The sequence below is a fragment of the Trichosurus vulpecula genome, chromosome 9 (assembly GCF_011100635.1).
Source record: "Trichosurus vulpecula isolate mTriVul1 chromosome 9, mTriVul1.pri, whole genome shotgun sequence".
In the NCBI taxonomy this organism is placed as follows: Eukaryota; Metazoa; Chordata; class Mammalia; order Diprotodontia; family Phalangeridae; genus Trichosurus; species Trichosurus vulpecula.
The window spans coordinates 35,465,723-35,480,551 of NC_050581.1; the positions used below are offsets into that span (position 1 = coordinate 35,465,723).

The 14,829-nt window shown below is 39.5% G+C and overlaps 1 protein-coding gene across 1 annotated transcript; it reads left to right on the top strand.

Moving 5' to 3' along the window:
• The first annotated feature begins 11,180 nt into the window (after window positions 1–11,180).
• On the top strand, window positions 11,181–14,230 carry LOC118832084 (A-kinase anchor protein 7-like). The gene is made up of 4 exons (XM_036739531.1): window positions 11,181–11,252; window positions 11,614–11,666; window positions 12,421–13,178; window positions 14,088–14,230. Exons 1-4 carry the CDS (start codon window positions 11,181–11,183, stop codon window positions 14,228–14,230), a joined length of 1,026 nt encoding a protein of 341 aa, XP_036595426.1.
• The last annotated feature ends 599 nt before the right edge of the window (window positions 14,231–14,829 follow it).

A 14,829-nucleotide genomic window follows, 5' to 3' on the forward strand; every position in this document is an offset into this window, starting at 1 on the left:
AGAGGAAACCATTTCCAAGACTGTCCTTGACTTCTCATCTTTTCAGCTAACCTTGAAAAAGCTTTCTACCTTAGGTGTCTACATTTCTTCACCTCTCATTCTTTTTAGCCTAGCTCCCAACCTCATCCTTCAACTAAAATTGCTCCTTCCAAAGCTGCCAACTACCTCTTCACTGTCAAACTGAATGGTCTTTTCTCAATTCTTATTTCTTCTGACCTCTGCAACATTTCAGGCTATCTTCTCCTGAATACTCGGTCCTCTCTGGGCTTTCCCAACACGGCTCTTTCTTTGTTCTCCTACCTCAAATGCTACCTTGTAGAGAAAGGGAGGGAGCCTTTCCTGATGCCACTAGTTGCTAGTGCCTTCCCTTTTTAGGTGACTTTCCATCTACTCTGTATGAATGTTGTATATACCTATTCATATACCTGTTTTCTTCTCCTGTTGGAATGTAAACTCCTTGAGGGCAAGGATTTTTAACTTTTTCTTTGTCTCCCCAGTACTTAGCACAGTGGTTGGCACATAGAAAACACTTAATAAATAAATAATCATTAATTGAATTGCCAAGTTGAGTCTGCTGAAAATAAAAATACGTAGTGAATATTCAGAATATTTTTTAAAGTTCATGAGATTTAAAGGGACTCTTTCTCTGCCAGGTTTTTCCATGTTTAAAGAGGCTTGGTTACAAAGCCTATTTTGTAATGCAGGCCATACTACTTGGGTTGGGCCTGGCATGCAACTTTCCAAATCTGGCGAGTCATGGATGTTGTGACCCTAGGAAAGAAGAATGAATGTATCAGTGTAAAAGATGCTAGAGGCAAATAATTACATTGCCCACTCCATGCAAAGAGGAGATGCATGATTTTAGAGTTAAAGGAGATACCTGGTTTCACATATCCAAAAGTCACTGGCTTCTAGCTTATTTAGTCTGAAAATGAACCCAGTTTAGGCTCTGAAGAGAACGTTGTTCAAAGTCAGGAGTAACACCTACACTCCACTACAAACGATTGATTCTATGAGTATGTGGATGGGACAGAGCAACAGTTCTAAGATGCCCACACCCGTTCGCGCACACACACACACACACATCTGTTCTAAACGAAATTAACATGTGAAAAGGGGAAATTAAAATTTTATGACTTCCAAAATAGCACTAGTGGGTAGGCTTTTGCTATTCAAATCAGTTTTAAAATGCTTTTTGAGGTTTTTATTTTGTCGCAGTTTGGATGCTGAAATAAAAGATGACATATTTGCGATAGACTTTAGTCTGTTATGATGCTCCCAGATCATTGAATTCAATCAGCTGACCAATAGTACAATTTATAGTATGTCCTTTTACACACACACACACACACACACACACACACACACATACACACATATCACATTTTCAGTAGGTAAAAAATCAAAGCAATTGATTAATGTACTCTTATAATATTGCTGATCAGGAACATATGACATTTCACGGGACTTTACAATCAATAACAATTTTGGAACTGAGGTTATAGTCATTCTATTTGTTTTATTTATTTTCAAAGGAATATAAAAAGACATAAGGGAGGCTATATGGTAGAATAGTTAGAGAAGGTAGCTTGGGAATCAGGGAAGACCTGGGTTCGAGTTCCCCTTCCAATATATTCTGGCTATGTGACCATAGGAGAATGGCTCAACTTTTCAGTGTCCAAGCTAAGTCCCTAAGACCAGGGTTCAAGTCCACTTCTGACATCTACTGGTTGCGTGGTCATGGGAAATTAATTTAACCCCTCAATTCCTCCCCAAGGTGGAGACAGTTTCCACACCAGGAGTTCCTGATACTGATGAAATCACATAAGTTCTCCTAACTTCGTCTTCCCTACCTCAAAAAAATCTGTCAAAAATCTTTTTTCTTTTCCTTTTTGGTGCATGTTTGCATGTGTGTTATATTTTATATATGTGTATGTTTGTATATGTATGTATATTAATATAAATGTGCATGTATGTATATGCGCACATATGTGTGTATACATGTATTATATATGTAAAATTTTAAATGTAAAAATTTGGCATGGCATAGTAGATAGAAAACTGATCTTACAGTCAGGAAAACTTGGGTCCAAGGCCTATCTCAGACACATGTCCTCAGCATATCATTTAATCTCTGTCTGCCTCAGTCAGTCTTCCTTGGTTGAGCGAGTTCCCTGAAATAATGAAATCATGTCTCCTTTGTATATAATCATATTAAATATATAAAACCTTACTTAGCAAGAAACTGATTTCCTTTGGTTCTAGATGATGCAAATAATATAGCAAACCTTAGACAACATTCAACTGCTGCTGATTTTTTTTTCCTTTTTGGGAAATGTTTAACTAATAGATAGAACATTCTAAATACATCGCTTCTGAATTAAAGGTATTAAGGCTTTCTGGGGATAAAGTGAATCAAAAGACTAGAAAAATTGCCTTTCCAAACTTTTTTCCATTAGATAAATAAAATCAGCTAATTAACACACATAATCATCTAGGCTCCAGAAGTCAACTTGATATTCAAAGATATTCTCGTCAGAGCCCCTGGTCCCGCAATTCCTGCTGATTCTGTCCCTTTCAGATTTCTTAAAGTCTTTGCTTTTCTAATGGCTTACTGCCTCTGGAGAGCACTTGTCTGCTTATTTGGAAGCGTTGGGATTTAATCTAGGTTCATCCACATTATACTTCAATGATCTATTAGCCAAATCCAAAGCTCCTTTACTCCATTCTCCATTAATGGTAATTAACATTTTTTGACCCCTAATTTCAATAGCAAGGAGAATTCCTGGTGTGGAAATTATTTTTACTGTAGCATATGGATAACTATTTTTAATTTATGGAGTCAGAGCTGCCTGGGGCGATTAGAAATTAAATGACTCAACCTATGGCCACATAGCTAGTATGTGGAAGAGGCACATCTATGTCTTCCTGACTCCAAGGTCAGCCCTCTACCCACTATTCTACTGTACCTCTCAATTAATTTATTAACTTCTTAGTATTAATCACTAGTATTTTTAAGGCAATTGAAGTTAAGTGACTTGCCCAGGGTCACATAGAGCTGGTAAGTATCTGAGGACTGATTTGAACTCAGGTCCTCCTGACTTCAGGGCCAGTGTTGTCCCTGGTATTTAAAAAGCAAGAGAGGCAGTGTTGCATATTGGGCAGAAAGCTGACTTCAGAAACAGGAAGTTCTGGGTTCAGATGTTGTCTTTGACCCATACTGGTAATGAAATCCTGAGCTTAACCTCTAAGTACTCTAGTGTATGCACAATTCCTTAAGACACAAGTTGCAGAGAAGGTTCTGACTTGCATTGGTAGGAGTTTCCTTGCCTGAGAATTCTCTATAACAGTGAAATCATAGATATCAGTCCCTAACACCATCTATACAGCATTTAAACGTTTACAAAATGCTTTAGAAATGTTATTTCATTTGCTCTTCCATCTCCCTATGCCACTTGACACTATTAATAAAGCCTTGCTTCTTCCCTTGGCTTCTTTTACACTCTATTCTCATCATTTGGAACTTTGGAATCAATTGCATGATTGATTCTGGCAAAGGACCACCCAGCATGGCATGCCTGCAACAAAGAAGGAGCTGTGCTTTATGAGCAAAGCAGTAGCTCAAAAGAAACATGAGATGAGCAAATTTAGAGACATCTCCACTCCAAATGTTCATGTGGACTATTTGTGCTTGACCTGTGGTAGAGCCTTCTGAGCTTATATTGGTCTGATCAGCCATAGTTGGACCCACTTGTACCTTGACTCCAACATGGTGATGTTATTTTGGTCCTCTTTGAGAATGAAGGACAACTAACCAACTAACTGACCAGTTTTCATCACCCTCTTCCTACTTCTCTGATAATTCTATTTCTTTTTATTTTGCTAGTACAACCTTTTTCCTTGATTATCTCTTTTGTTTAATTTCCAGAAAGCCTCCCAAATGATCCTGACATTAATTCATCTGCCTTTTCTTCCATATCCTATTCTTTAGAAATCCCACTCATTTCTATCAGTATAACCAAAACCTCCATTTTGATGACATCCAAATCTCTGTGGCCCCTGACATTTTTTTTTGTCCCATATGTTCAATTGCCTGTAGGACATTTCCATTTGGATGTTCTGCAATGGAGTCAAACCCAGTGGGACCCAAACATACTATCTTCACAACCACCCAGATTGATACACATTCCCAACTTTCCCATTCTATCAATGATACTATCATTCTAGTTTCCCAAGCTAGACATCTTTTACTTCTATTTACATCCTTTACGAAATCTATCACCAAGATTCCCACTAGCATAACTCTTGTGTTTAGATTTCCAGAAAGCCTCCCAACTGGTCTCTTTGTTCCAATCTTTTCCACTTTATATACAACTAGCACAACAGCATCAAAACAATCCTGATGATTAAATCCTGATTAATAATCAGGATTATTCTGATGTTGTTGCACAGACTACTATTTTAATTATGCCACTCTCCTGCTCTAAAAACCTACAATGGCTCCCTTTTCCCTTTTTTTCCAGTTAAAGTTGTCTGATTTTTTTCCATTTAAAGTTGTCTGATTTTCAAAGTCCTCCAAACTCTTCTCCAACCCTCCATTCTCCCAACTTCCCAGCAATGACCCTCTACTTCAGCCAGAGCAATCCTCCCTCATTCTTAATATGCCATACTTATTCTCATCTCTCTGCCTTTTTTCTTGCTGTTCTCTCCTGGTAGCAAAGTGGATAGAGTGCTAGACCTGGAGTCTGGAAGACCAGAGTTCAAATTCAGCTTCAGAAACTAACTAGCTCTTTGACCCTGGGCAAATCATTTAACCCCTATTTGCCTCAGTTTCCTCATTGGTAAAATGAGGATTATAATAGCACCTCTCCTCTAGGGTTGTGAGAATCAAATAAGATGATAATTGAAAAGTATTTAGTACTTAGTAAGCACTACATAAGTGGTACTACTATTAATATCCTCTCTGCCTATGCAGAGCTTATCCAATCTTCAAAGCCCTAATCAAATATTACCTTTTCCCTAAATCCCGCACTCATCAGCCCCTTCTTTGATCTCCTATTACATTTATAATCGTTAACACAGCTTACCACTTTATAATCCTCTGTTACTTCCCTATGAGATTTGTCTTCTCAGTTAGATTCTAAACTCCTTGAAGGCATCTCATGAATCTTTTTTCTTTCTCAAAATATTTGATCTCCAATTAAGCTAATCAAAAGTCTAGAGTAGATGTAATGGAATACTCTAATGTAATAAAGACCAGCTGAGTATGAAGAATAAAACAAAATTTGCAAAGGTCTTTATGAACAAATGCAAAGAGAAAAAAATCAGAATCAGAACACCAAATGCTACTATAAAAGAAGAAAAAAGAGTAAGAATAGACAAAGAATCTGATAGAATGTAATCTCCTTGAGGGCAGCTACTGTTTCATTTTTGTATTTGTATTCCCCAGCCTATCCCAGTGTCTCACTCATAATAGTCACTTAATGCTGACAGATGGACAGCCTATGTATGTTGTTGTTTTTGTGCATGTGTGTTTGCTTGCGTGTGTATGTGTGTGTATGTATGTGTAGGGACAAGATCTATTGCCGGCCACATTCTGATGCATCCTTCCTCAACATGATTTGCCTAATTACTACTCTATCAGTTTTCTCTTGTCTCCACCTAAGAGAGAAGCTTCTATCTTGGTTCCTCCCTAAAGCCCAAATTTAGAAAGTGGCTGTCTCCTACAGCTACAAACAGTCACACTCTTACCCAGAACTTTTCAATCTTTCCTTTTTGTTTTTGAGCCATGACTCCTTAGTGTTGTTTAATGAGGTTCCAAAGATGTGTACCACTTTGTTCAATTTCATCTGAAGTCCACTGACCCTTTTATTTGAAGTATTTTGGCCTTTGCTATTTTGGGTCCCAGTTCTAGGCACTATTGTTTAATAATAAACATCTGAAACTATTACTATTTGTTAATTTATTTTAAATGTCAAAGCAAATACAGAATAAGACTGTGGAAACACTTAAGAGGGATGTTCAGAGCGATAATTCATGGGTAAGTTTGCATCGAACACCTATAAATATGTCAGATCCCATTCTTTAGAAATTTATTGAGACTTTTCATAGTTAATTTAGTTTAGTAATTTGGCCAGGTCTTAACAGGTCATGACTATTAAATTTGATAGTTGCTTTCTTATTTTAAAAATCATGCCTTTATTTTCAGACAGTATCTATACACACACACATATGTATATATACATATACATATATACTTCTATATGTGTATATATACATATATACATATACAACATGTCTAGAAAAATATCACTTTCACTCCCCATACTCTTTTAAAAAATAATTTGTTATTAATACCTTTTTTTTACAGAGACTGCATTTCTCATTGTATCCTTCCTTTCCCAGAGAACTAGCCTTTATAAGACAGAATAAAAGAGGGTAAAAAAAACCAGTTTGGTAAAACTAATCCAAGTTTGATGTTATACATAGTGAGTAATGTCCATTCCCATAGTCTCTAACCTCTAACCAGTGGATTTTTAAGTAACCCAATTCAATACTTGTTTAACGTCATGAAATGAGTTTGTCAGGAGAGCTGGGTGTTAGCTGCCATTCTAGTACTAATTAACTTCAAAACCTTGGACAAGTCATTTGACCTCCATGGGCTTTATTTAGTTTTCTTCCTTATAAAACGAGAGCATTGAAGAAGGTGACTTTTACTAGTTCTGATCTTTTGGGATTCATTTATCTGACACCTGCAATGTGTAAGGTGTAATGCTAGGTGTGGAGGGGGACAAACATAAATTAGACACCTTTCCTGACTTTAGACAGCTTAGAGACTAGCTGTGGAAATAAGCCAGAGACATGCAAAACTGTCATGAAAAGGGTATGATCGATGTATACAAGAGGTCCCAACAAATTTCTGTGAGAGTTTTAAGGAGAGATCAATTTAAGCTAGGAGGATCAGAAAAGGCTTCTTTGAAGAGGGAGTATTTGAAATAGATTCAAAATGTTGGGTGGTATTTCAAGGTAAGCCAAGTCAACAAGCATTTATAAGCAACTAGAACAAAACAATGGCAATTATATAGTGCCTAATATAGTCGAGGCACTGTGCTAAACACTTTATAAATATCTTCTCATTTGATCCTCACAACAACCCTGGGAGGTAGGTGTTGTTATCCCCATTTTACAGATGGGGAAATTATGGCAAACAGAGGTTAAGTGATTGACTCATGGTCATGCAAGTCACTAAGGGTCTGAGGCCAAATCTGAACTCAGGTCTTCTTTCCCCCAGGCCTACCACTCTATCCACTGGATCATCTTGCTGCCCTATATGTACCAGGCACCATGTCATGTATTAATGTTACAAAGAAAGATAAAACAGGGCAAGAAATAGATAAGCCTGTCCCAACCACAAAAATGGCAGGGGTTAGCCAAGAGTTGAAACCCAAGATAAAAAAGAAAAATCAAGCCCAAGATAATTTTCATTCCATTGATTCTGACGAATCCTTGAGGAGCTTCCAATCTAATGTAAACAATTTCATACCAACAAGCTACAGACAAGACAAATTAGAACTGATCAGTCAACAGGGAGAAGGCTCTAAAATTAAGCTTCCTTTATAAGGTCAGATTTTATCTGGGACCAGAAGTTGGAGCTGAAAAGGAATAGCATTCCAGCTATGTGAGACAACCAATAAAAATATCCACCATCAGAAGATGGAATTACATTTATCCCTAGTAAAATTTTATCTTTTTAAATTTGGCCCAGTGTTCAAGCTCACTGAGATCCTTTTGCATCCCGATTTTATTTTTAAATGTGTATACACACACACACACACACACACACACAAAGACAGTAGCAAGGACAGATAGCTGAGGAAGAAACACATTCCTAGTGTTAGGAGTAACCAAAGGAGTTGAAGTCAGTGAAAAATTTCAAGGACAATGAAAATAGTTTTCTTAACTACATTAGAGATAAGAGAGAGATCAAAGAAAGGATAGAGTGCCATATGGAGTGGACAGGTTGATGATAATGGACAATGGAGAGAGGGCAGAATAATTCAACTCTCATTTTGCATCTATTTTCTCCACTAAGAAGAATAATGTAACTTGGAAAAATAAAAAGAGGAAAAAAAGAAAGGGGGAGAAGGAAAAAGAGAGGAGGAGAAAGAAGGAGAAGAGGAAGAAATGAGACTGATAAAAGGAAAGTAGGGGAAGGAGAGAAAGAAAGTGAAAGATTTGAAAAGAAAAAGGTGGGAGAGAAAGAAAGGGAAGAAGGGGGAGGGAAAAGAGAGAGAGAAAGGAAGAAAGAAAAAGGGGAGAGAAAGGAGAGCTAGAGAAAGAGGAGAAAGAGAGGCAGAGAGAAAAAGAGACAGAGAGAGAGCGTTTTATTAAGCCCTTTTGATGTGCTAGGTGCTGTTCTAAATGTTGAGAAACACATACAACAAGAACCACATTTCTTATATTCCTTGCACCAAGGAAGCTTATACACCTAATAAAGGAAGAAGGAAGAGTGATTTAGTCTGGGAAATCCCTGGGATGGTGAGTAGAGGCACAGGGCAACTGATTGGAATATCCTTCCCAGGGGTGGTAGTATTGATCTGATAATGGTTCTAATACCTAGAGGTGGAAACAAGGTGTAGCATCGATTCAAGAGGGCTGGAGAGCAACTAGCAGTATGATCTGGCTAGTCACCCAGTGACTTGACTCATGGCCACCATGGCTGCATGACCATGAGTCAATCACCCAGTCAGGTGCAAGCAGGGCCCCAGGGCAGGAAATGGATAGCCCTGTCCCAGCCACAAAAATGGCAGTGGTTAACCAAGAGTTGAAACCCAAGATAAAAAAGAAAAATCAAAGCTGAGATAACTGAGATGATAAGAAGCCAATCTCATTGGTCTGGATGAATTCAAATCACTAGGCAGCTACTTGTGCAGTGGAAAGAGCTCTGGACCTGGAATGAGGAAAATCTGAGCTCAAATACAACCTCAGATGCTAGTTATGTGACCCTGGGCAAGTCGTGTAAGCTGTAAGCTGTCTGACTCAGTTTCCTCATCTGTAAAATAAAGATAACAATAACACCTCCCTCCCAGGGTTGTTGTCTAGATCAAATGAAATAATAATTGCCAAATGTTTAACACAGTGCCTGGAGCATAGCATGTGTACGTGTTCAATTGTTTTTAGTTATGTCTGAATCTGTGAACCCATTTGGGATTTTCTTGGCAAAGATACTGGAATGGTTTACCATTTCCTTCTCATTTCATAGACAAGGAACTGAGGCAAACAGGGTTAAGTGACTTGCCCAAAGTCACACAGCCAGTAAGTGTCTGAGGTTGGATTTGAACTTGCGAAGATAAATCTTTGTGATTCTAAGCCCTGTGCTCTATCCACTGCACTACCAAGCTGCCCCCAAACATAAGTGCTATATAAATGTTAATTATTATTATTACTAGTTGGGAAATATTACATCCTAAGATTGGGAAAAACTACAGTTGTGATTGATGAGCTTGAGCTGTTTGGGATGATATTTGAAAGAAAACAGAGAATGAAGAAGGGGAAATATTATCCCAATGTTCAAGAAAGGAAAGAGGATAGAATCTTCAAACTATAAGCCAATGAATTTAAGTTAAATTCTTGGCAAAATGTAATATGTGTTATTAGAAGAAATAATTAGAGGAGTAATTTATGAGAATTTAGAAAAAGAAGTAATCATTAAAAGCCAAAATGGCTTCATTAAGAACAGGCCAGAGCAGCCTAACCTTACTTCTGTTTTTGACGGGGTTATTAGCATGAATATTACACCCGTATTTCAGCATAGCATTTGACAAAGTTTCTCTCACTCTCCTCAGAGGCAAGATGGGTATATACATATCCACTAGATGACAGTTTGGTCAGGTGACTTGGAATGACTGGAACCAAAGAGGAGTCATTAATGGATTGATAGCAGCTTGGAGGGAGGTCTGTAGTGAAATGTTCCAAGGCATTGTCCTTGGTTGTTGGCGCCAGTGAAGATCATCAGATTTGCAGATGCCATAAAGCTGGGAGAGATGACTGACTCATTGGATAACAGAGTGTTTCCACAATCTGGCTAGCAGCTTCTGTTGGGGTGCAAGATCCACCCACAGCCAGCACCTGGAAAGCTGCCAACAGCACAGTTTCTTTTGATCTGCTTAACTAAGGAAAGTAAGGTGAAGGGTTGACAAGCTTACTTTAATTCAGCATACAAATATCATTCACTTAGTTCAGAGGAAAATTCCAGCACCCTAAACTTCAGAACAAAATACAAACCAATTACAAACATCAACAGACAGACTTTGTCTGATTCAAATCCCAATACATAGTTACTAGAGTTCAACAAAGTCTCAGCATCCGGGTTTACAAGCTGGAGGGCTCCTTAGCTATAGCTTCCCGGAGTCTCCTCATCAACACCATCTCGAGAGCCCTTAAACAAATTACAAACAGACAAACCCTATACAATTCATAGTTACCAACGTCTAGGTTCAGCCCGGGAGCTCAGAACAAGGGCTGTCCCACCCAGGGAGGCCAGTGGATCTTGCACCCCCACAGAAGCTGCTAGCCAGATTGTGGAAACAAATGGTGTAGTCATGGTTAGGATCTGCCTTTAACAGGAAAGCATGGCATTTTGGGGTGCTGGGTTGGTTGAATGTTTCCCTGTTTTTTGACTGCTCTTTGTACTTGGGGTGGCTATGGTTCTGTGCAGCCTCAGGAGCAACAAAGTCCTGATGGAAGTGCTGGGCATGGCTTCCCAGGGGCCCAGAGCAGGAGATAATCCCTTCTTCCCAGGGCTTAAGCTGATAAGCCTGGCCCCAGAGGACTGTGCTGAAAGGGTGAATGTTTTGAGATTATATTGTATATGGAGTTTTGAAACAGGAGTGGAGGATGGCCTTGGAGACTTGGAGAATGGGCTTCCTACAGATTTGGCCGAAGGTGCTGGTGAGGAGAAAGAAGAAGCAGACAGCAGCTGCCAAAATATTGATCCAGACAGAGCAGGAGACTGCCTGCATGAGAACTTTGGAAAGGTGAGAGCAGTGCACTGCTTTCCAGCTGACTTTGGTGAGGTGAGCACAAAGATGGGGAACCACCTACATCAGGATTCCAGAAGAAACCAGGTGAGGCCAGCTGGAGTTGGAACCCAGGAGCTTGGAGTCCAGCCCTGGGGCAGGATGGAAACTCTGCAGCAAGACGCTGAGTGTGCTTTTTCCCTGCGTTCCCCAGCCAGAGCAGAGAACTTTGAGGTGAGCAAAAAGGTGGAGAATCACCTACATTGCAATCCAGATTCGGGCAGAAGACAGGAGGGGCCACCCAGAACTAGACAACCAGGAACCCAGGGGCTTGGAATTCAGCCCTGGGGCAAGATGGAAACTTTGCAGCAAGGCACTGAGTCTGACTTTTTGATCCCTTCAGCTTGGGCTGCTTGGGATCCAGGAGGGAGACATGGATTTGTTTTTGTGGGGGTGAGGGAAGTGCCTTGAACTCCCCAGGGACCCCACCCCATTGGTTTTTATCATCTAGTCTCCCCTCAGGACTTGGAACCGGGGACTGGAACATAATGGGGAGAACAGACCCTAAAAGAACTTTGGACTCTTTCTTTGAAAGTGGGACTTTGGGTGCCACATGGAAGCCTGCGATGACAGTGTGCTGCTGAAGAAGTACTTTATTTGGACACTTTGTATTAGCTAAAGAGATTAACTTGCTTTGACCTAGGGGTGGACATTTGAATTGTTAACAAGTATTTTGGGAATGATTGATTGAAGAGATTATCTTGCTGGGACATAGGGGTGGGTCACATTTGAATTGTAAACCAATATTTGAGAATGTCACTGAATGATATGTTTTGCTTTATTGTGAATGATATGTTTTAGTTTCCTTTGTAATTGGATCACAATGTATGTTCTAGGATACATGACTGATTAGATTATGTATCCTAGAACAAGGGGTGGAGTGTGTTGGTAAGCAAAATGGGCTCCTTAGCACTTAGTTCAACAAGTGCCCTTGAATAGTTTGGCTTTTGTTCCCTTTGAGTAATTTATTGAGCCTTACTAGGTGCTAAGCCCTAGGCCCAAACCCCCATTAGGTGTGGAACCTATGTGGGTGTGGATTGGTGACTAGGGTGGGGCCCAAGGTGGGGCTGGCTCAGGGGAGGTGCTAACTCCAGAGCCATGCCTTACTATTAGGTGTTAACCTAATCTATGTGGATGTGAACCTCCCAGGGTCCTAAGGGGAGGGACCAACTCAAGAACCAATCACCAGAGCCTAAGCTCTGGTCATGCAGACAACACTTGATGACATCCAAAATTCTATAAGAGGAGAGAAGACAGCTTGAAGATTGATTTTTTTTTTGTTGGAGCCAGAGACAGCTACAGCCAAAGCTGTAGATAAAGCCGAAGCAGGAGCTGCCGGTAGCAAAGCCGACCCGCGTGTGGACCAAGGAGTGCTGAGAAAGGACTTGAGGCTAGTGGTACCTGTTGTAACCGAAATAAATTTGAAGAGAGGACAGGAAAATATGGTGCCAGGGAAAGAAGATCCAATGAAGAAGAAGAAGAAAAAGAAAAAAGATTATCGACCTAATTATTTCCTCTCTATTCCCATCACCAACAAAGAGATTACAAGAGGAATTCAGACTCTGCAAAACACAATAATACAGCAAGATAAACGACTCTCCAAAGTAATGACCAATTGTGGTTCCTTCCATGTTACCCTCCTTGTGATGCATTTACTAAATGAAGAGGAAGTTAACATAAGTATAGGTGCTCTTTTGGAGACAAAAACACTAATAGAAGAAATACTACAAGGAAGAGATTTAAATTTACCCTTTCAAGGAATTGGTAATTTTGGAAATCAGGTTGGATTTGTGAAGTTGGCAGAAGGTGATCATGTAGCTACACTTCTTGAGATAGCAGAGGCAGCTAAGAGAGCATTTCAAGAAAGAGGTATCTTGGCAGGAGAAAACAGAAGTTTCAAGCCCCATCTGACCTTCACGAAACTGTCAAAATCACCAGAGCTCAGAAGAAAGGGAGTGAACAGAATAGACCCTGAACTCTATGAAAAATTTGCAGACCACAAATTTGGAGAAGAATCATTGTACCGAATAGACCTTTGTTCCATGCTGAAGAAAAAGCAAAACAATGGCTACTACCACTGTGAATCTTCCATTGTGATTGGTGAAAAGAATGGAAGAGAGCCAGATGATGCTGAACTGGTGAGGATTAGCAAGAGGCTGGTGGAGAATGCCATCCTCAAAGCCGTGCATCAGTTTTTAGAAGAAACACAAAACAAAACTAGGCAGGTGGATGGAAAGCCCTGTGAAAACTGAAGAGCCCGCACACTCAGACACAAACGACAGTGATAACAGGAAATGATAATTGATCGTCCCTTCTAAAAATGCCTACAAGACACCTCCCAGCTTTGATTCATGAAGTCGCCTTGACTGACTTACTTTGTACTGGCTTTCAAAGTGTGTCTCATAGAAATGTGGCCCCTGCCCTAATACACTTTCCTAGGAGAGACGTCTACAATTCTTATAAGCAAATAGAATGCTGGGAACAAGGGGACGTGAGGCTATGAGAAAAGACTTGAGTTCTGCCTACCCGTGTTTGCTAGAATGCCTTTATGTTGAGAGAGGGGGACAAGACTTTTGTCCACGCCATGCATGCTACATTTATGGTCATGAAAGAGGCCTTACCATAAGTGGATATAATGCCATCTGCCTTGCTGAACAGTGGTGTTTTTTGACTGCTTGTTCTGAGGCCAAAAATTGCAAATTCTGCCATTACAAAGCCAACTAATGCTAAGTTAATTGTGGCCATTGTAGAAGTGATCACCATCAGTGCAGCCGTCCTGTATGTAATGTTTCTGACATTTGTTCTGATCATCTTGCCTCCCTGCCGTTATAGTTATTTACAGTAAGAGAAACATGTAAATTCTATTTTTTCACATGATGTTACCTTTTTCTATAAGATATGGACTGTTTTAAAGGCTTTTAAAAATTCAGTTTTGATAAGTCCTGTATTTTCGTGTTTTTCATTGACATTCATTAAGTGCAAAAATATGTGATTTTTTTCCCGCTATAGGCAAGAAACCTGCCATAATCATGGACTTAATTAAGGAAGCTTTGCTTGGAGAAAGGCTGGGTGTGTTGTCCAAAGTCAAACAGATAAAGGACCTTTTATCAAAACCTGAGATCCAGGCTCAAATCAAGAGTTATTTGAAGTAAAACTGAGTAGCAACAATACTCAAGAAAAAACCTATTGACATCTGTTTTTTTAATTAAAATATTTTCTAAATTGCTTCTAATAGTCATCTCTTTCCTGAAATCTTTTCAGACTCTAACATACCTCTTAGGTAAACACATCTCACTAATTTTCCTCATATTATTCTGCTGCTGGAATAGATAAGATTATAATTTCTGATGCTAGTTGTACATAGAATGTGGGCTGAGCGAGCCCAGGAATGCCAACAAACATGTGCCAGCCTATCTGACCCATACACCGTGCACTCTTGGGGTAGTGTTGCTTTGTGGAAGCACCTGAATAGGAATGATCCTGTTTACTGATTGGCTTTTCCTACTCACTTGGGGAAATAATTATTCCTACTATGAAATTATAAAACCTTACTTTCCAGAAACACAAGATGGTCAGTTCCTTCAGACCTAACCAAGCACTGTGTTCATTCTTTAACGCTGTAAACAAACAAACAAACTTCTTTTGGTTTTGCTTCCAAAGAAGTTTCTGTAGCCAGGTTGTATGGGAATGAAACCAGGAATATAACTTTTAGAAAATCAAAAGATTGATACTCCCTAAGGAAAAGTAACAA